Source organism: Canis lupus, chromosome 33 (genome assembly GCF_003254725.2).
Source record: "Canis lupus dingo isolate Sandy chromosome 33, ASM325472v2, whole genome shotgun sequence".
NCBI classification, from domain to species: domain Eukaryota; kingdom Metazoa; phylum Chordata; class Mammalia; order Carnivora; family Canidae; genus Canis; species Canis lupus.
In genome coordinates this window covers 29,348,138-29,367,117 of record NC_064275.1, presented here as the reverse complement: position 1 = coordinate 29,367,117, position 18,980 = coordinate 29,348,138, and the positions used below count along the sequence as shown (strand labels likewise).

General features: G+C 62.0%; 1 protein-coding gene across 22 annotated transcripts in view; it reads left to right on the top strand.

The window, feature by feature from the left end:
- Positions 1-12,782, top strand: part of TNK2 (tyrosine kinase non receptor 2) — a 42,545-nt gene extending 29,763 nt beyond the window's left edge. For 8 of the 22 annotated variants that reach the window (XM_049105281.1, XM_049105283.1, XM_049105276.1 and 5 more), the window contains 10 exons: positions 1,037-1,163; positions 1,551-1,697; positions 1,782-1,876; positions 6,780-6,974; positions 8,221-8,312; positions 8,928-9,053; positions 9,706-11,060; positions 11,162-11,257; positions 11,430-11,557; positions 11,969-12,782. In XM_049105281.1, coding sequence (XP_048961238.1) covers positions 1,037-1,163; positions 1,551-1,697; positions 1,782-1,876; positions 6,780-6,974; positions 8,221-8,312; positions 8,928-9,053; positions 9,706-11,060; positions 11,162-11,257; positions 11,430-11,557; positions 11,969-11,975 — 2,368 coding nt within the window. In that variant the 3' untranslated portion in view covers positions 11,976-12,782. Of the gene's footprint in view, positions 1-1,036; positions 1,164-1,550; positions 1,698-1,781; positions 1,877-6,779; positions 6,975-8,220; positions 8,313-8,927; positions 9,054-9,705; positions 11,061-11,161; positions 11,258-11,290; positions 11,562-11,968 lie in introns of those variants that run through there. The other 14 variants (XM_049105292.1, XM_049105280.1, XM_049105293.1 and 11 more) reach the window with 10 other exon arrangements.
- The last annotated feature ends 6,198 nt before the right edge of the window (positions 12,783-18,980 follow it).

Here is an 18,980-nt window from a genome sequence, read left to right as displayed (position 1 = left end):
GGCCCTGCCCTGGCCCCGGCCCTGGTGTGAGACCGTCATGATCCACTGGTTCTGGAGGCACCCGAGGGGGTGTGTGGTCTCCTCGCTCTGGGGTACGACGAGTAGGTCGTGTTCTTGCCGGAAAATCCTCCTAACCTAGGATACACAGCCCCGCTCACAGTCGATCGTTTACGTAGGGTGACTACACGTTCCGGATTGTGTTGTTCTGGGGTCATTGATAGCACCCCCTTCATACCCAAGCATCCTGGTTTGAGTGGTAAACCATAGAGTCCCCTTACGGCAGCATGAAGCCAGCAGATCGTTGTTAGGTTTCCCAGATGAGGAACACCGGGCTTGCGGGTCTTGAGTGACTGTCCCTGGGCAGCGTCTCCCCCTCGCCCCCCACCTGAGTGGCCAGGCCGGCTCTCCAGTCCCAGGAGAGAGTCTGGTTCTCGGTCAGGTCAGCTTCCCCGTCACTCCGCACCTTGGCCCACCCAGGGACACCCCTTTGCCGGCTCCGCTGCACTGGGGGCATTTCTCTGGCTCACCCAAAAGGGGGTCCCACAGGGAGTGTGGGGTATTTGGGTGAAGCCAGTGTAAACGGTTTCCATCCATGTCAGTTCTTCCCCAAACCCTGTCCAAATCTCCCACCCACACCTTCCTGCTGAAATGACCCAAATCCCAGGATCCTGCCCCAAATCCGGAAATCGTCATCCTCCCACCACAATTAGAAAACAGCCTGAGATGTTATCCCCTCTCCTCCCCCTCACCAATTTCTGGAGCCTCTGACCTCTCCCCCGACTGCTTCCCTGACCTGCACACGTCACCCTCCTCCCGCCTGGGCTCCATGGGAATAAAGACAGGAGCGTAGATGATGTCCTCCGAGTCTGTGCATCCCATAGTCAGTAAGTCCTGTCCCTGTTCACGTGTGTCACCAACACCTACCGTTGAGCCTGGCGCACAGGGCTGCGACGTGCTGAGCGGCTGCTCTGTCCGTCGGGCTGATGGGGGTGGCTGTGCTCTGAGAGGCCTTCTGTTTGACCCCTGCCTTTGCCAGGTGTGCCCCTGAGAGCCTGAAGACGCGCACCTTCTCCCACGCCAGTGACACCTGGATGTTTGGAGTGACGTTGTGGGAGATGTTCACCTACGGCCAGGAGCCCTGGATCGGCCTCAATGGCAGTCAGGTGAGGGGCCGGAGCTCCTGACGTGCCGGGCGGGGATTGACTTGCTTCCTGGCTCCCACCCGGCCCGTTGGAACTGGCTCCCGTTGGCTGGAATCCCTGTCCCCCATGCCCCGCGTCTCATGACCTCTCGAGCCGCTGAGCCAAGAGAGGGGCCCGCAGTGCTCCGGCCGGGGCCGCCCGAGGCTCGCTCGCGCTCTGCTCCCTTGCCGCGGCCACCTCTCCAGAGGCCCCCACCGGAGGCCCGGGGCTGGGCTCCCCGACACAGCTTTTCTTCGGGGTGCAGGCACGGCGGCCCACAGCTCCCATTGTTCCATGGGCCTGAGGGAAGGTGGGGAGTGACGGGCTGGGTGCCCTGCTTGTGCTCCAACTGCACCGCCCCACCGCCAGATTCTGCATAAGATTGACAAGGAGGGGGAGCGTCTCCCGCGGCCGGAGGACTGCCCCCAGGATGTCTACAACGTCATGGTCCAGTGCTGGGCCCACAAGCCAGAGGACAGACCCACGTTCGTGGCTCTGCGGGACTTCCTGCTGGAGGTGAGGGCAGGTCTGTGCCCGGGGCTGGGGTGCCCATGCGGGGGCTCAGTCCCAGGGTGGGCACTGACCCCGCTCTGCCCCCAGGCCCAGCCCACCGACATGCGTGCCCTTCAGGACTTTGAGGAACCAGACAAGCTGCACATCCAGATGAACGACGTCATCACCGTCATCGAGGGAAGGTAGGGAGCACGGGGCCGGGCCTGCAGGGCCTTGAGGGGTGCGGGCTGCAGGTGGAGGGCCACGGCTCACAGCGCTGGGCGGCGGGGAAGGACGGGCCGGCCTCGCCTCACTGTCGGGCTCAGTTTCCCTGCACAGCACCACCTCCTTCACCCTTTTCCCACTCGGCTCGGCTCTGGCTGTGTGGGTCGGAGCCAAACTGCCGTTGGGGTGACGCGTAGGAAGTGGCTCAGCTTGGCCCCAGGGCCACCACCAGGGACTCTGGAGCTCCTGAACGTTCCTCTCCTCCTCTCCCCGTCCCGTCCCCTCCCCTCCCCTTCCCGCCTCCTCCCAGGACAGGGGCCCTGACTGCCCCCCAGTGCCTGGCAGTAGCCCCCAAAGCAGCCTCTGCCCTCCCTTTGAGCCCCCGTCCCCATCCCGGGGCCCCCTCCCCACTCCGACCTCCTCCGCTGGGGTGCCCCCTGGGCTCCTCCGCCCCATCCCCATGCCGGGCCCTCTGTTCCTGACTCCTCCCCCCCGCCAACACCTGGGTGTCTGTCTCTGCCTCCAGCGGCATCTCCTGACTCATGGCTCCCACCTGGGGCCCCTGCTCAGGGCCTTCTGCCGAGGAGGCCCACCACCCCCACCCCACCCTCTGTTATCTGATCCCCAGGGCGGCTGAGGAACTGGTTGGGGCAGGGCAGGCTTGAGGTGCCTTTGGGGTAGGGGTGAGCCCAGAGGACCAGGAAGAGGCGCAAGGCGGAGGAAATCCCCGGTGCCCCTGCTCCTGTGACTCAGAGCCGGGCGGGGTGGGGGCTGGGGCTGGGGGTCACTTCCCACACAGCCCGTTGTGCTTAGACCTCAGGTCGAGGAGCCTGGGGCTTTTAGTGAAATCCTCTGCCTCGCGGGCGTCGGTTGGGGAGCTTCTGGGTGAGTCAGGGTGATGGGGGAGGCCCGGAGCCCCGGCGGTCCTGCAGACACGTGACCTGCCCTCGCTGTGGCCCCAACACGGGGCCCCCTAGACTCTGGGCCCCGGATCTGGGAGCGCGAATGACATCTCGGTCGGGTGTGGGGGTAGCGGTTTGGGGAGTTAGTGGTGGGGGAGAGAAGCCAACAGCTTCCAGGAGGAGAGAGGCACAGGGGTCAGGGAGGAAGATAGTCTGTGGGTCTGGGGCTGAGGCGCCAGACGGGACCGTAGGCATGGCTCTCGGGAGCCTTCTGGAAAGAGGAAGATGAGAGCGGAGGCCCGCCTGGAGGGGGGCGCATGTGGGCCCGTAAGCCCGAGGCTGGGCCTGTATCCGTGCCCACGGCCAGGAGCCCGAGCTCTGCGCCTCCCCGCTCATGCCCCATGGCCCCAGATTTTTACCTCCGCCCGTCCCTTGCTGTCAGTGGGGCCCCAGGGTTCCCCAGGGAGTGACTCAGTTGCTTCTGGTTCGGGGGCGTGTGTCTGGAGCTGGTGGCCTGGGTGCAGGTGGGGCCCCGGGGGAGCCACTCCTCTGGAGGCACCATGCCCCGCCCCGGCGTCCCGGGCTCCCGTTGGCCCCAGCTGCTGGCTCCGCGGCCGCCTTGCCAGTGTGGGCTCGCTGGGCTCCTCCTCGGGGGCCAGGGCCGGCGTGGGCCACGGCGCCCGCTCGCGTTCCTGGAGCTGCTCGGAGGGGGGAGCTGAGGGGCCAGAGGCCGCGGCGGCCGGTGAGGCCTGGGGGTGGGCCTGGGTGCGGGGCCCCTGTTTCCTCAGCACCCAGACGTCTCTGTGTGTGTTTGGCTCACGGTCTCCCCGCCTCCGGTGGACGGGCTCTGTTCACGGTCTCTTGGGTCTGGCTCCTGCGTGTGCGTCTCTGCTTCTCCGTCTCCCCAGCCTGGCTCGCCGCTCTGTTTCTGCTCCTCCACTGGCCCTGTGCTCCTCTTGCTTCAGAGGTGCTGGCGTTGTTTCCAGGTCGAGTCTGGGACCCCCTGGCCCCCGGCTCTGGCTGGTTCTGGAGGCTCAGTGCCTCTCAGGGTACCGGGCACCGGGCAGAGAGGACAGCTCGATGTTGCCTGGGGCTTGTGACTCGGCGTCTGGATGGAGGGATGGATGACGAACTGGTCTTTTCCAGGGGGTCTGACTTGGAAGCTGGGGCAGCCGGCAGCATTTTCATGCTCTGTTCTTAGAGAACCAGAGAAAGGAGACTGAGGATTTGAAATCCTTCCTCGGGGCCTTGGCCTGGCCTGATCCCCGGAGCCTCTGCTTCCAGTGGTAGGTGGGGGGGAAGCAAGGGCCCGTGTTGTCCCTTAAAACCAGGGGCCGCCCGGGTCACTCAGAAGTGAGTGGGGCAGTGTCTTGAGCAGAATGTCTAAGCAACATTTACCAGCCACTTCTGGACTGGACCGCCGTGGGCCGGGACGGGGACAGGGCGCTGAAATTTCCAGAAGCCGGTCCCCGATAGAGCAGGGCCAGCCTTAGGCAATTCTCAGCCCAGACCTCAGTTTCCCAGGTACCGCCCACCTCTTGCCTGTCCCAGGCCACTGACGGGGCCGCAGGAAATAGAAAGTCCGTGCTGGAGACGCGGGTCCTTTTCTCTTCCCCCAGGGACTTGTCCGCGTCGTGGTGTCTGCCCTCGGTGGGCCCGACTCTCCCTTTGCTGTGGACACTCTGGCCTTTTTGTGGAGGGGGAGCGGGTGTGGCCAGTGCAGGCCGGGTGGCAAGGGTAGCCTCAGGCCTTTCTGAGCCGCTGGCACCTGGTCCCCCCACCCCCACCTCGGGGGCTAGGCAGGTGGTGCAGGGCGGCATCGGCCGTCTCAGGAGATACGTTTGAGCCTGGTCGGGAGGATGCTGCTTCCGAGTGTGCTTGGGATGTGATTCCCAAGAGTGTCCCCCCTCTCTTTTTTTTTTTTTTTTTTTTTAAGATTTTATTTATTTATTCATGAGAGCTGCAGAGAGAGAGGCAGAGACCCAGGCCGAGGGAGAAGCAGGCTCCCTGCAGGGACCCCGACGCGGGACTCGATCCCAGGACCCTGGGGTGACACCCTGGGCCGAAGGCAGCTGCTCCACTGCGGAGCCCCTGGGCGCCCTATGAGTGTCTCCCCCTTACACGTGCCCTGAACCCCCAACTCCCCCTCCCCAGTAGCAAAGTGTTGGTGGGAAATGACGTCGGGACTCCCGCAGGCAGTCCCGGGGCTCTTGCCTCGGCCGCACCTGTAGTAAAGGGAGGTGGCTTGGCCTCTGTCCTCTCCGAAGCATGTCCGGAGGAGCCAGCATGACGCTGCGGCTGTGCTCGGGGAAGGCGTGGAGGCAGTGACCTGCCAGCGTGGCCTTGCTCGGGGTCCACAGGGAGGACGTGGTCACGGGGCGGCCCCGGCCTTGGATGCGGGCCCGATCTCTGGACCCGCCGGCCGCCTCCGCTGCCGCTCAGCCAGGTTGGCGAGCACGTCGGAGGGGGTGTGGAGGGCAGAGTCCGCCGTCTGGCCCGGGGGTGTCCGAGAGGGTCCCCGGAGGGCCACGCAGAACCCAGGGAGCCAGTGGGGACGGGGGGGGGGGCAGCGGGGCGGCAGGGGCGGGGTCCCCGGCGGCGGGCGCCCGCCTTCGTCCTGCTTCAGGGGAGCACGGCAGCCGCAGCCAGCCCTGGGCCGCAGTGTCCCGCGACGTCTCGCCTCGGAGTGGCCCTGATGTTCGCGGTGGGCGCCGTCCCTCCCTGGGTGTCGTCCTGCCTTCTTCCCTCGCCTCCCGCCCTTCCCACCCCGGGGGGCTGGTCAGCGGCTCTGTATGGGGAGGCCGGGCTCCCGGCTCACCCCCACCCCCTTGGCTTCCCGAGCGCTGCTGTGCTCGTGGGCTTCCACTTGCGGTCTCCACGGCAGGCAGTGGGAGGTCATGCCGCTCCCGGGGGCCTCGTCCCCTCACGGACGAGGATCCAGGAGCTCAGCCTCCATCCCCCCTCGGCCCCTGCAGCCCGGCTGCAGTTTGGAGGGGCCCCTCGGCGCTCGGGGCATGCGGCCGGGGGTTGGCCGGGTGTGTGCACGCCCACCACGGCGGCGTGAGGCCAGCACCGCCTCTGCCTCGGCTCAGACCCTGCCCGTGTGGTCAGCTGTGGGCGACCCCAGTGCAGATGCAGGAGCTGCAGCCTGCCACTCGGAGTGTCCGGGGGGCCCCTTCCTGCCCCGGCCCCCACCCCAGGCCCGGGCTTAGGCTACATTAGCAGAGCTTTCGTGTCTGAGATCAGAGTGAGGAGCAGGAGCTCCCGTGGTTCGGCTGTACTGGGAAGCTAGGCCGCTTCCAGACCCCGTATTTAAGACAAGAGTTCCCCGGGAGATGGACAGGCATAAGGGCAGGTGTCCCACACCCCTGCCCGGAGGTTGTGAAGGGCCCTGGACACACAGAAGTGATGGGAAGGCGTGGCTTGCTCCGAGCGCTCCCAAATGCACCAGGGGCTGCGTGCCCACGGCGAGTGTGGCCGGAGGGCTTGGCTGCGAGGCCACTAGTGCAAGGCCGTCGTGCTGCTTTGGCGTCTCCAGCTCGGGATGCCTGGATCCTGGGCTGAGGAGCAGGGCCCGGTGGCCAGAGGCTGGGGGTCCAGGCCTTGCCAGGAGGAGGGAGGTGAGGGGCTCGGTAGGAAGGGAGCCGGCTTGCAGACTAACGACAGAATTTGATCCTGGGTCTGCTGCGATGTGTCTGGGAACTCCGGGCAAGCCTGGTCGCTTGTTGGAACCCGTTTCCTGATCTGTAAACTGTAGAAAAAACTGTGGGACCCCCCTCGGTATCTGAGGGTAAGGTGTGTGCGGCCAGCCGGGCCCTGCACTCAGACCACCCTGGTGTCGGGCCGTACGCCCTCCGGTCCCCTTGTGCCGAGGTGGCCAGGCGGCAGCGAGGCTGGAGGCAGCTGGGTTTGGAGAGGGTCCCACGCCCTGGGGCCGCCCCAGTGCACTGGTGCTCACCGCGTGGTCTCTGTTGGGCAGGGCGGAGAACTACTGGTGGCGCGGCCAGAACACGCGGACGCTGTGTGTGGGGCCCTTCCCTCGCAACGTGGTGACCTCCGTGGCTGGCCTGTCGGCCCAGGACATCAGTCAGCCGCTGCAGAACAGCTTCATCCACACGGGACATGGCGACAGCGACCCCCGCCACTGCTGGGGCTTCCCCGACAAGATTGACGAGTGAGTGCGCCGGGGTGGGCTGTGGCCTGTGGCGCCAGAGTCTGCAGCCCCCAGAAGCCGTCCCTGCAGGCTCAAGGGGGGGGCGGTGTCGGGAGCCCAAGGATGGTTGGTGCCACCCCACCTGTCTCGGAACCACCTTTGGAAGGGCTTCAGCAGGAACGCCTGTGTCACGCTCCCTGGTGTTGGGGCGGTAGTGGCCCTGCTTACCCCGCACGGTCCTGGAGACCCAGCCTCCTGGGTCAAGCCCTGGGGGTGCACACAGGCCCAGGAGACACGCCGCTGTGTCCTGGGGAGGGGGGCGTAGACAAAGAGCTCCCTGTGGGGAGACTCCAGAGGGAAGGTTTGGCAGCTGCCCTGCTTGCCTGCTCACTCTGCACTTGGGGGGCCCCGGGGGGGCTCAGTGTCCTTTAAGTGAAAGGAGGAGGTCCCTGGGGGGGCATCCGGAGGACACAGGAAGAGAAGTAGTCCCTTCCCGGGTACCCTGCCCCAGCGAGCCTCCCGGCAGCTCCTGAGCGAGCGCCCGCTTCATGCCTCCTTGCTGGCAGCGGGGGCTCCCGGCAGCCCTTCCTGCTCTGGCTTCTGGGGCACAGGGAGGCAGGCCGTCCCCCTCGCCCTCGCCCTCGCCCCCCAACGCGGAGCCTGGGAGAGCAACCGCTGCCTCCTACGTCCCAGGAGCCAGCACGAGCCTGAGGGAAGGGGCGAGCTGTGTAGAGGCCCTCTGGCCCGCTCCTGGCGTGCTGCGGCCAGCCCAGCCCGGTCCTCCAGGCTTTCCTCAGCCCCGGGCCTAAGTGCCAGGGCCTGACAGTCCGCACGGGGGCTGGGAGGGTGACCGGGGAGCAAGCCAGGTGGCCCAGCCCCCCTTCTGCCTGGTGGGGGAGAGAGGGGCCTCCTGCGCCCCCGACGGCGTGGTGCGGCCCGATGCCTCTGGGCCCGGTGGGTCAGAAGAGCACGTGTGGGCAGGTGACGGCCAGGCGTGGGTTGGGGCGCCGCGGCAGTTGCAGGGGTCGGGGTCAGGAGCTCCGTCTCTGCCCTCCCCACAGCTCCCGGCCCGTGTAGTCTTCGGGGAGCTGCCGTGAGTTGGGGGTCCTGGGCTCCCGACCCAGGTTCTTGGCGGGGCTTGGCTCAGGTGGTTCTCTGCGTGCACTCAGGGTTCTGGTCTCGGCCTGGCCCCGGGCATCTCCTCCCCCTGGGGCCGCTCCACGTGCCTCCCCCAGCCCCACCATCTGACCCGGTCGTCCTCCCACAGACTGTATCTGGGAAACCCCATGGATCCTCCTGACCTGCTGAGCGTGGAACTGAGCACCCCCCGGCCCACCCAGCATCTAGGAAGGCTGAAAAGTAAGAGCCCGGCCTCCCTCCCGGCGCCCCCTTGTGCGTCCCCCGGCCCACCCAGCATCTAGGAAGGCTGAAAAGTAAGAGTCCGGCCTCCCTCCCGGCGCCCCCTTGTGCGTCCGCTGCCCAGTAGCAGGCTGCCCTGGCTCCGGGACAGTGGGGTCAGGGCTGCAGGGGGACAGCTGTGCCCTGGCTCCGGCTGGCCGTGGGTGCAAGACGAGAGGCCGCTGCATCCGCTGAGGTGGGCATCCCCGGCTGGCCGTGTTGGCCTGCCCGCCGCAGCGTCCCCCTCTCTCCTCCCCACGCACTCAGATCCTGCCTTTCCTCACTCCCCCTAAGCCTGCTGTCCTCTCCCGAGCCAAAACCACCCCGCAGGCTTCACGCTGACCAGGAGCCTCATCCACCTCCCGGATCCTGTGCCTGTCGTTCTGGAACGCGGGCTCCCCCCATCCTGCCGCCCCACTGCTTCCCATTGCTGTTGGGTTTGTACTGTTGGCTCGGCCCCTGTTCACCACCCTCTCTCTGTCTCTCTCCACGCTGCCCTCCTGTCTGTCTGTCTGTCTTCTCTCCCCTGTCTCGCCCGCTCTGTCCCTTCTGCTCTCCGCATGGCCTTTCTTGCAGGGGAGCCTCCACCTCGCCCACCTCAGCCTGCCATCTTCGCTCAGAGTAAGTGGGGCCGCTCTCGAAGCCTTGGCCCCTGCCCCTGCCCCTGCCCCCTCTCTCCTCTCATTCCTCCTCTCCTGGAAGGTACAGCGCCCTGGTGGGCTGGCGGGGTGGCGGGGGGGCGGGGGGCATGCCGTGTGTGCTGTGAGCTTTGGCTGCTGACCTGGCCCAGCATGCCTGCCTCTCCCCCGACCCCCCAAAGCCCAGGCTTCTGGAGCAAGTGTGTGGTCCCGGCGCCCGCCTCTCCACCGTCACGCGGCCTGGTCCCGCTCCCTCTGGGACCCGCAGATGCCGTGTCGGGGCTTCACGGTGCTTGGTCAGGAGCTCTGTGCTCTCCGAGGACAGCTCCTGTTGCCCTTGATGGTGGGGGATTGTCCGTGGCCCCCGCCTGCACTAATGGTGTGCGTAATGGGGTGGGGATATGGGGTTACCAGCCGGGGCCCAGGAGTCTGGGGCGTTCGGGGCCTTGTGTGTCGGGGTATCATATGGCTGTGAGGTACCGCTTGCTCTAGCTGAGATGGAGGCAGGGGTCCATGAGCCCATGTGGAGAACTGAGTGTCCGGAGCAGGTTCTGTCCTCCTGTTGGAACAGGGTTGGTGTGCGTGGAGGAATTTGGCAGCCGAGGGGCTAATCTCTGGGGGCGTTGGGAGTGGGGGGCGGGGGAGGGTACTTGTCTCTCTTCCCCGTCCCCCTGCCTGACACTGCCTTCCCGGTGGGGTCTCCCTCCCTCTCCTAGAGCCAACCTATGACCCTGTGAGTGAGGACCAGGACCCCCTGTCCAGCGACTTCAAGAGGCTGGGCCTCCGGAAACCAGCCCTGACCCGTGGGCTGTGGCTCGCGAAGCCCTCCGCTCGGGTGCCCGGCACCAAGGCGGGTCGTGGCGGTGGGGGCGAGGTCACGCTCATTGACTTTGGCGAGGAGCCCGTCGTCCCCACCCCCCGGCCCTGCGCGCCCTCACTGGCGCAGCTGGCCATGGATGCCTGTTCCTTACTGGACAAGACCCCGCCGCAGAGCCCCACGCGGGCCCTGCCCCGGCCCCTGCACCCCACGCCCGTGGTGGACTGGGACGCCCGCCCGCTGCCCCCGCCTCCTGCCTACGACGATGTGGCCCAGGACGAGGATGACTTCGAGGTCTGCTCCATCAACAGCACCCTGGTGGGTGCAGGGGTCCGCACTGGGCCCAGCCAGGGCGAAACCAATTACGCCTTTGTGCCTGAGCAGGCACAGCTGCTCCCTCCCCTGGAGGACAATCTGTTCCTCCCACCCCAGGGTGGGAGCAAGCCGCCCAACTCGGCCCAGACCGCAGAGATCTTCCAGGCGCTGCAGCAGGAGTGCATGCGGCAGCTGCAGGTCCCGGCTGGCTCCCTGAGCCCTCCTCCTGGCCCGGCCCCAGCGGGTGAGGACAAGCCCCAGGTGCCCCCCCGCGTGCCCATCCCCCCGAGGCCCACCCGCCCACGGGGCGAGCTGTCTCCAGCCCCCTCAGGCGAGGAGGAGATAGGGCGGTGGCCTGGACCCGCCTCCCCTCCCCGGGTGCCTCCCCGGGAGCCCCTGTCCCCTCAAGGCTCACGGACCCCTAGCCCCCTGGTTCCACCCGGCGGCTCCCCGCTGCCACCTCGGCTCTCCAGCTCACCTGGGAAGACCATGCCCACCACCCAGAGCTTTGCCTCAGACCCCAAGTACGCCACACCCCAAGTGATCCAGGCACCCGGCCCGCGGGCTGGTCCCTGCATCCTGCCCATTGTCCGCGACGGCAAGAAGGTCAGCAGCACCCACTACTACCTGCTGCCCGAGCGCCCACCCTACCTGGAACGCTATCAGCGCTTCCTGCGTGAGGCTCAGAGCCCTGAAGAGCCGGCCCCCCTGCCCGTGCCCCTGCTGCTGCCCCCGCCCAGCACCCCGGCTCCTGCTGCCCCCACTGCCACCGTTCGACCGATGCCCCAGGCCGCCCCCGATCCCAAGGCCAACTTCTCCACCAACAACAGTAATCCAGGGCCCCGGCCACCAGCCCTGCGGGCCGCTGCTCGGCTGCCACAGAGGGGCTGCCCTGGGGACGGGCCGGAGGCTGGACGGCCGGCAGACAAGGTCCAGATGGTGAGCACCAGGCCCGGCTGCTGGGCGGAGGGGCGGGGCCTGAGGGCCCCAGAGGAATGGGCCCAGGCGGTGCTGACGGGTAGGTGGGTGGGTGTGCCCAGCTGCAGGCCATGGTGCATGGGGTGACCACAGAGGAGTGCCAGGCGGCCCTGCAGAGCCACAGCTGGAGCGTGCAGAGGGCTGCACAGTATCTGAAGGTACCCCCACCTCCCGCCCACTCTGGCTTTCAGGGACCCTGAAGACTGGCTCTGCCGCTCTCACCTCCCCTGACCCCTCCCTGCCATCCTGCCTCTGGCTCTCCTCTGCCCCCACCCTGGCTGGTGCCCTTCAGCCCCAGCGTGTCCCATGGCACCACCCTCTGCTCCTCAGGTGGAGCAGCTCTTTGGGTTGGGTCTGCGGCCGCGAAGCGAGTGCCACAAAGTGCTGGAGATGTGCGACTGGAACTTGGAGCAGGCTGGCTGCCACCTGCTGGGCTCCTGCGGCCCTGCCCACCACAAGTGAGTGAGCGCCCCCCCACTCGGCCCCGGGGTCCCCCAGCTTGGGGGGGGATGGCGGCCCATGCTGCGGGGCAGGCAGTTCCGGGTGAAAGAAGTTTCTTCTAAGCCCGCTTAGATGTTTCAGCACCTGGTCTGGATGAACTTGGGGGTCCGAGGAGCCCCTGCCCCGTGGGGGCTTCCTCAGGCTTTACGGTGCCCGCCGCCCTCTGGCCGTCTCAGCAGCAGCACTGCTGTCTTTTTTTTTTTTTTTTTTTTTTGAAGCTAGAACACATCCCAGGGTGGTAAATTCCAAAATTATTGCTGACTCTTCAGCTAGATTCGCCTGGTACTAGGAGGCCCGCTCGTGCCCACCCGCACTAGCCGTTCTGTACCCTTGACAGAGGGGCTTTCTGGTTGTTTCCCCTCCTGTAGGCGCTGAGGTGTCTGGAGAGCCAGAGGGTCTGTCCTGAAGGAATCACTTGAGTCTGTCCATCTGACAAGGGTGGGGAGGTCCCCCCCCAGCCCGGAGGACCTGCTGCCACTTGCTGCTCCTAGTGGCGGAGCAAGGCCAAGGCAGCAGGAGACTGGGAGCCCCGCCTTGCCGTCCCCCCTCACCCAGTGCTGTCCCTGCAACTTTGGATCAGCTCTTGGTGCCCCTGGCCAAGGGGTAGGAAGGAGCCCTGTGAAGGCGGGCCTGGGGGCGGCCTCCGCGGGCCCTGCAGCCGAGCTGCCTCTGCGCCAGCCCCTGGTGGGGGCCTGGGGCGGGAGAGTGTCCCCAGGCTCTGCCGCCGCCGGGGAAGCCAGGCTTGACCCATGCCGGGAGGATGTGCTGGCCCCACAGAAGGGGGCCAGCACCCAGCAGGCCCTCAGGGCAGCGCCCTTCTCCAGGGATCTCCTGGTGGGCATTGGGATGTCGGAGAGAATGTGACTTGTGGCCACACCATGGATACATTATGGGACTTGGCAGGTCTTAGGATCTTGTGCCTGGAAATAGCCCTAGGTGGCTGAGGAAGCAGAGCAAGGGTGCCAGATTGTTCTTTGGCAGGGACCAGGGCCCAAGGCCCCAGGGTTGGAAGGAGACCAAGGGGGCAGCTGCCCTGGAGGGACACCAGTGCTTCCTCTTTGACCCAGCTCCTCCCCTGTGCTGTTCCGTGTTTTCCTGCCAGCGTCTGCCACCAAAGTTGCTGCCCCGGCTATGGATCCCTGCTTCTTCCAGAGAAATAAAGCTAGTTTCTATTTTATGTTACTTCCTTGTCCCTGCCTGTGTCTTTGCCTCTCGGGCAACAGCCTGAGGTCCCCGAGGTCCCCCGGCGGGGGGTGGGGGGGGTGGGGGGACAGTATCAGTCGGCAGCAGGCCTCGGGGCGCCCCCTGTGGACAGAGGGGGGAAGTGCGGCCTGGGTGACCCTCAGGGTGCTCTCCCCTTCGGGGTTCACCCCCAGCCCCCCGAGTTCTTGCTCCGAGCTCCAGAGGGCAGGACGCGCTGCCGGAGCGGGTGGAGCAGCTCACTTAGCTGGAGCTAAGGCAACGTCCGAACAAGGAGAGCTTCAGTGCGTGTCTTAGTTTTGTTTTGCTGAGTATTTCGTATGGGTCAGAATTCAGAGGGGGTTGGGGCCGCAGTGAAGCCACCTCCCCTCCCCAGGGACCGCCTGCACCATCGGTGTCTTGGGTTTTTCGCTTAGACTGTTCGGCAGAGTTCATAGTCGCACTGAACGAGCGTCCCGTTCTCGTTTGGGGCCGCGTGGACGTACCTCGTCACCCCGTGGACCGAGGGCGTTGAGTCTTGCCCAGTCCTTTGCTGCAGCAGATGGCAGGTGGCTGTCTTCCCCACCGAAGCCAGCCTGGAGGACGGGTGACGGGTTCCCGGGAGCGGAGCCCCGAGTCGCAGCGCGTGCAGCAACCACGGGGCTCGCTGGGCCCCTCCGTGGAGCACGGTCTCGGGCAGCCGCAGCGACCGGGACCTCCCACGGCTCACAGAGCCTCTGGGGTTCGCCCGCGAGACAGGTCTCCCTGGCTTGAAGTTGCATTTCTCTAATGAGTGAATAAACCTAAAAAATGACACGGGCCGTTTACATTTCCTTTTCTGCGAGCTGCCTGGTAATACCCTTGGCCCGTTTAAAAGGCAAATTATTGGGATCCCTGGGTGGCGCAGCGGTTTGGCGCCTGCCTTTGGCCCAGGGCGCGATCCTGGAGACCCGGGATCGAATCCCACGTCGGGCTCCTGGTGCATGGAGCCTGCTTCTCCCTCTGCCTGTGTCTCTGCCTCTCTCTCTCTCTCTCTCTCTGTGACTATCATAAAAAAAAAAAAAAGGCAAATTATTAGTCTGTCACTGGTTCTTGGGAAACGACCAGAGCAAAGGAATTAGCCCTTGGAGCTTCACCACGTCTGAGCAGGACGGTGTCTGGAGAGCCAGAGGGTCTGCCCTGGAGGGGGCTGCCCTCCTCCTCAGATCCTGAGAGACGAAGCTGACGGTTTAGGTTTGCTAAAAGCAACACCAAGGCCATTTAGGACGGAGCTGGGCGCGGCCCGTGTGTCTCTGCTCCAGGCCAGCCCGCCGGGGCCCTCCGGCCTGGGAGATCTGGAGCCTTCAGATCCAGGCCTGTTCTGTGCACCCTGTGTGCCAAGTCAAGAGCTCAATTCTAGTTAAAATATTACTGGGCAGCCCCGGGGGCCCAGCGGTTTAGGGCCGCCTTCGGCCCAGGGTGTGACCCTGGAGTCCTGGGATGAGTCCCACGTCGGGCTCCCTGCATGGAGCCTGCTTCTCCCTCTGCCTGGGTCTCTGCCTCTCATGAATAAATAAAATCTAAAAAAAAAAAATACTATTATTAAAAATAAATATTTTTAAAGTTTTTACTTATTAGAAGAGCGTGTGTGTGCTTGAGAACACGGGTGGGGTGGGTGGGGGGGCAGGGGGTGCAGAGGAAGAAGCAGACTCCCTGCTCAGCCCTGATTCAGGGCTCCATCCCAGGAACCCCAGGTGGGGAACTGACCCCAAGTCGGAGGCCTGGCTGACTGAGCCACCCAGGCGCCCCTAGAAAGTATAATCACAACATATCACCAGGGACGTCTGGGTGGCTCGGGTTGGACGTCTGCCTTTGGCCCAGGGTGTGACCCTGGGCTCCTGGGATCGAGTCCTGCATCGGGCTCCCTGCATGGAGCCTGCTCCTCCCTCTGCCTGGGTCTCTGCCTCTCTCTGTCTCTGTCTCTCTCCCTGTGTCTCTCATGAATAAATAAATAAAGCTAATTTGGGGCTTTGCGGTTAGACCTGGATTCTGTTCTCAGCTGTATGGGTCTTGGAAAAGTTACTTAGCCTTTCTGAGCCTATAAACTGGGAGGCTAGTCATCCCTGCTTTTTAGGGCGGTTGTGTGGATTAAATGAGCTTGTGTAGGCCAAGTATCCTGCTTGGTACACAGCCCATGACAAGTGCCCAATAAAGCGTAATCATTGTACATTTTTTCACGTCCCTGCTGTTTGTATCAATCAGCTTGCATTACTCACCGACCACAGCTCTGTGCACACTTGCCTTCTCTTTCCATTTCCCCTTAATTTCACTTTTTTTTTTTTTTGAAATAATGTCTTCTTTGGTAACAGAGTCATTCCTTTTTATAGGTCATGGACATGTTCAAGTCCATTTTTTAAAAATGTTTGTTGGTAAACGGTGGCGGAGCTAGTACATCTCAGAAGGAGCTTTTGCAAGAGTGACCGCAAAGGAGCAGGGGCTCCTCAGAGTATCAGGAAACCCAGTGTAGTTTTGCCAGATACTCAGTTCCCTAAGTCCGAGGGCTTCCTGCTATTTGTTTCACTCTAACCAGCCTGCCAGCATCTCCGGGGTTTATTGAAAAGATCTTAAGGGAGGATTTTGAAAAAGCTGGTCCGGGCTTGTTTGCCAACAAGGCCAATCAATAAATCAAGGATTCAGGGATCCCTGGGTGGCTCAGCGGTTGAGCACCTGCCTTCGGCCCGGGGCCTGGTCCTGGGGTCCGGGGTCCCACGTCAGGCTCCCTGCGTGGAGCCTGCTTCTCCCTCTGCCTGTGTCTCTGCGTCTCTCATGAATAAATAAATAAAATCTTTAAAAATCAATCAAGGATTCACTGGGGACCTCAGTCAAGTCCTGAAGAGGGAACACAAGCTGAAGGGACAGTCTGCCCAGAGGACTGACAGCAGAACGTGGGGCCAAGTACTCTAAGATCCTTATGTGCCAGGAGCCTTGGGGGCAAAGGAGGTGGCTTCCTGGAGTAGGTGACATTGTGCCGACTGGTTGGGGACGAAGAGGCGTGTGTCAGGAAGGTGAGGGGCATCAAACACTGCAGGTGGAGGGAACAGACTTGGTGGAAGGCCTGAAGTTCGCTAAGGCTGGAAGCCATCCTTTTGCTGTGTTTTGGGGCCGAGTGCGATCCTGATCCCGGCGAGTGGGGCAGGCCTGTGTCATGAAGTGGCAGGTGTGACATCCTGAGTCCTTTTGAGTGTGTGGACAAAGGGAGGCCGCGGAGGGTGGGCAGGGGACTGACACGGCCCGTGTGTGTTTTTAGAGCGAGCGAGAGCCCTGCGTGACCGTGGCAAGCGGCTCCACTTTAGCCTCGAGTGAGGAGCGATGGAGTAAGTGTGTCTCGCTGCACGCTGGGAACCGAAAGGTGTTCTTAATTAGAAGCAAATTAATCTTTATGGAAATTTGACCTTGGAGGATGGAGGGATCACCAACCCCTAGAACCCCTGGCTAGAGCTGGGATTCCCAAAGGCCAGTGCTGGTCTGGGGACAAGTTTTCATGGGTCTGAGTTGAAATGACAAGAATAAGAATAATACAGAGGAGTTTTTCTTAAAATGTAATCAGGTCCGAGGACTGCCTTTATTCGGAGATTTTGTCTTCCTACCTTTTTGGTATTGAAACGGCTATTCCTGAGTGGTGATGGCCGTGGTGGTGGCGGGTGGTCGATTTGTCCCCATGCCCTCATGCAGCCGTGCAAGGCAGTTACTGTTAGGGTCCCTGAAATCTAGGGTCCTTGGGGCCGAGGGCGCCTGTGTCCGCAGCACCGCCTGTCGGCCAAGTAGGACCTTGCAGGCGGGCTGCGTTTCCGATGGTGCAGAGAGAAGATTGTGTAAAGCCATTGCCCAATAAATCCCTTAAATCCAAAGGCTGCTGGCCCAAGCCCATGGGTGCTTCAGGGGACTCGTCCCCGGGAATCTGGGAGGGGAGGGAACCGGTTTGCCCACCATCTGGAGCCAAATGGCAGGCAGCTAGGATCCAATGCGGGGAAAGGGGACTGGGCAGCGGCTGTGAAGGCCACCCCCAAATCCAGGAAAGTACCTGGGCGCCTGGGATGCTGCGGGCTCAGGGAGCGCAGGCAGTCACGCACCAGTGACAAGCCCTAGGATGACACCAGGCCCTTTGGGAAGCCCCAGCCACTACTGTATTTTTTTTTTTTTTTTATGTTTTTTAACATTTAGGATTGCCATACATGCTTATTCATTGAACATTCAGAAAAACACAATGAGAAAATTAAAATTACCCAGAAAGGGCAGCCTGGTGGGCTCAGCGGTTTTGTGCTGCCTTCAGCCCAGGGCGTGATCCTGGGGACCCGGGATTAAGTCCGTCGGGCTCCCTGCGTGGGGCCTGCTTCTCCCTCTGCCTGTGTCTCCCCCCCCCCCCATCTCTCATGAATAAATAAATAAAATCTTGGAAAAAAAATTACCCAGAAAGCTACCTGGAACTTTTATATATTTTCTTCCACTTTCTTTCCCGTGCACATATATATTGTGTGTATTGTAGTTTTATAAAATTAAGGTCATCCTGCTTCTACTATTCTGTAACCCTTTATATTTTTTATTTTTTTACTTTTTTAAGATTTTATTTATTTATTCATGAGAGACACAGAGAGGGAGAGGCAGGCTCCCTGCAGAAGCCCGATGCAGGACTTGAGTCTCGATCCCAGGTCTCCAGGATCACGCCCTGGGCGAAGGCAGATGCCCAACTGCTGAGCCACCCAAGTGTCCTGTGTCACTCTTTTTTACTTAATATTTTATACCACAGGCAGTTTTTTATATCTTAAAATTCATTTTCTTTTTTTTTTTTTTTTAAAGGTTTTATTTATTTGACACAGAGAGAGCACAAGCAGGGGGAGTGGCAGAAGGAGAGGGAGAAGCGGGCTCTGCACTGAGCAGGGAACCTGACATGGGGCTTCATCCCAGGACCCTGAGGTCATGACCTGAGCCAGACAGATGCTTAACCGACTGAGCCACCCAGGTGACCCAAATTCATTTTCTCAAATGTCATTAAGTGTCAAAATTTAAAACACTGCATGGTTTTCACTGAAAATGAAATGCAGAGATTTTATTTAATACAATGTTAATATATTTATTTTGTAACAAATTATTGTTTAAGTTTTATTTATTTATTTGAGAGAGAAAGAGCTGGGAGATGGGCAGAGGAGAGAATCTCAAGCAGGCTCCCTTCTGAGCGTGGATCCCACGTGGAGCCTATTCCATGACCCTCAGGTCACCACCTGAGCTGACATCAAGTCAGTCACTCAATCGTCTGAGCCACCTTGGTGCTCCTATTTTATGAGAAATTATCTTAACAAATACTGCTGTGTGGTTATCCAGAGGGGCCCCTGGGGGACTCCGTGGGTGAGCGTCTGCCTTCGGCCCAGGGCGTGATCCCGGGGTCCTGGGGTCGAGTCCCACATCAGGCTCCCTGCAGGGTGCCTGTGTCTCCCTCTGCCTGGGTCTCTGCCTCTCTCTCTGTGTGTCTCTCATGGATAAATAAGTAAAATCTTTATAAATAAACAAACAAACAAATAAATAAATGGCTTTCTAGAAAGATTTATCTCCTTTATTGAAACAAAGCATATATATCAGTAAAAAGAGGACCTATAGACTAGAGACATGCTTTAAAATATTTGAGTGATCTGTTGAGTCGAGTCTGGATGGTTGGAAGAAACGGGCCACTCGTTGATCATAGTGGAAGCTGTTGATGGCGTGCGAGGGGTTATTGTTCCTTTTCACAATAAAAAGCGAAGCAAGAATGCATGCATTCTCCAGCTGAGGACGTTCCCACTGTCCCCCTGTCTTCTCGGAAGTAGCCCTTGCAGGTTTCTTTGTTCCTAGTGACATGGCCAGGGTGGCCCCCAGGCGTGCGCGACCTCTGCCTCTGTGGCTCTGGCGTAGTGTCTAGAACCCTCTTCTCTTGCTGGCCGCTGTGACCTTCAGTCAAGGTAGAGTTTTAGAAACCACAGAAGCAAATCCTGAGGGAAATATGTCCAGGCCTGTCACTAGCCTTGTCACAGGCCCCCTCCCGTGTGTTCACCCTTTATCCCGAGGCCTTGTGAGGGCCAGCCACACCAGCGTCACCTGGGCGCATGTTAAAAACGCAGACCCTGAACCCCATCCTGGACCTGCTGGACTGGATCTGTTCTACCAAGATTCCCAGGGGACATGGAAGTGATCTAG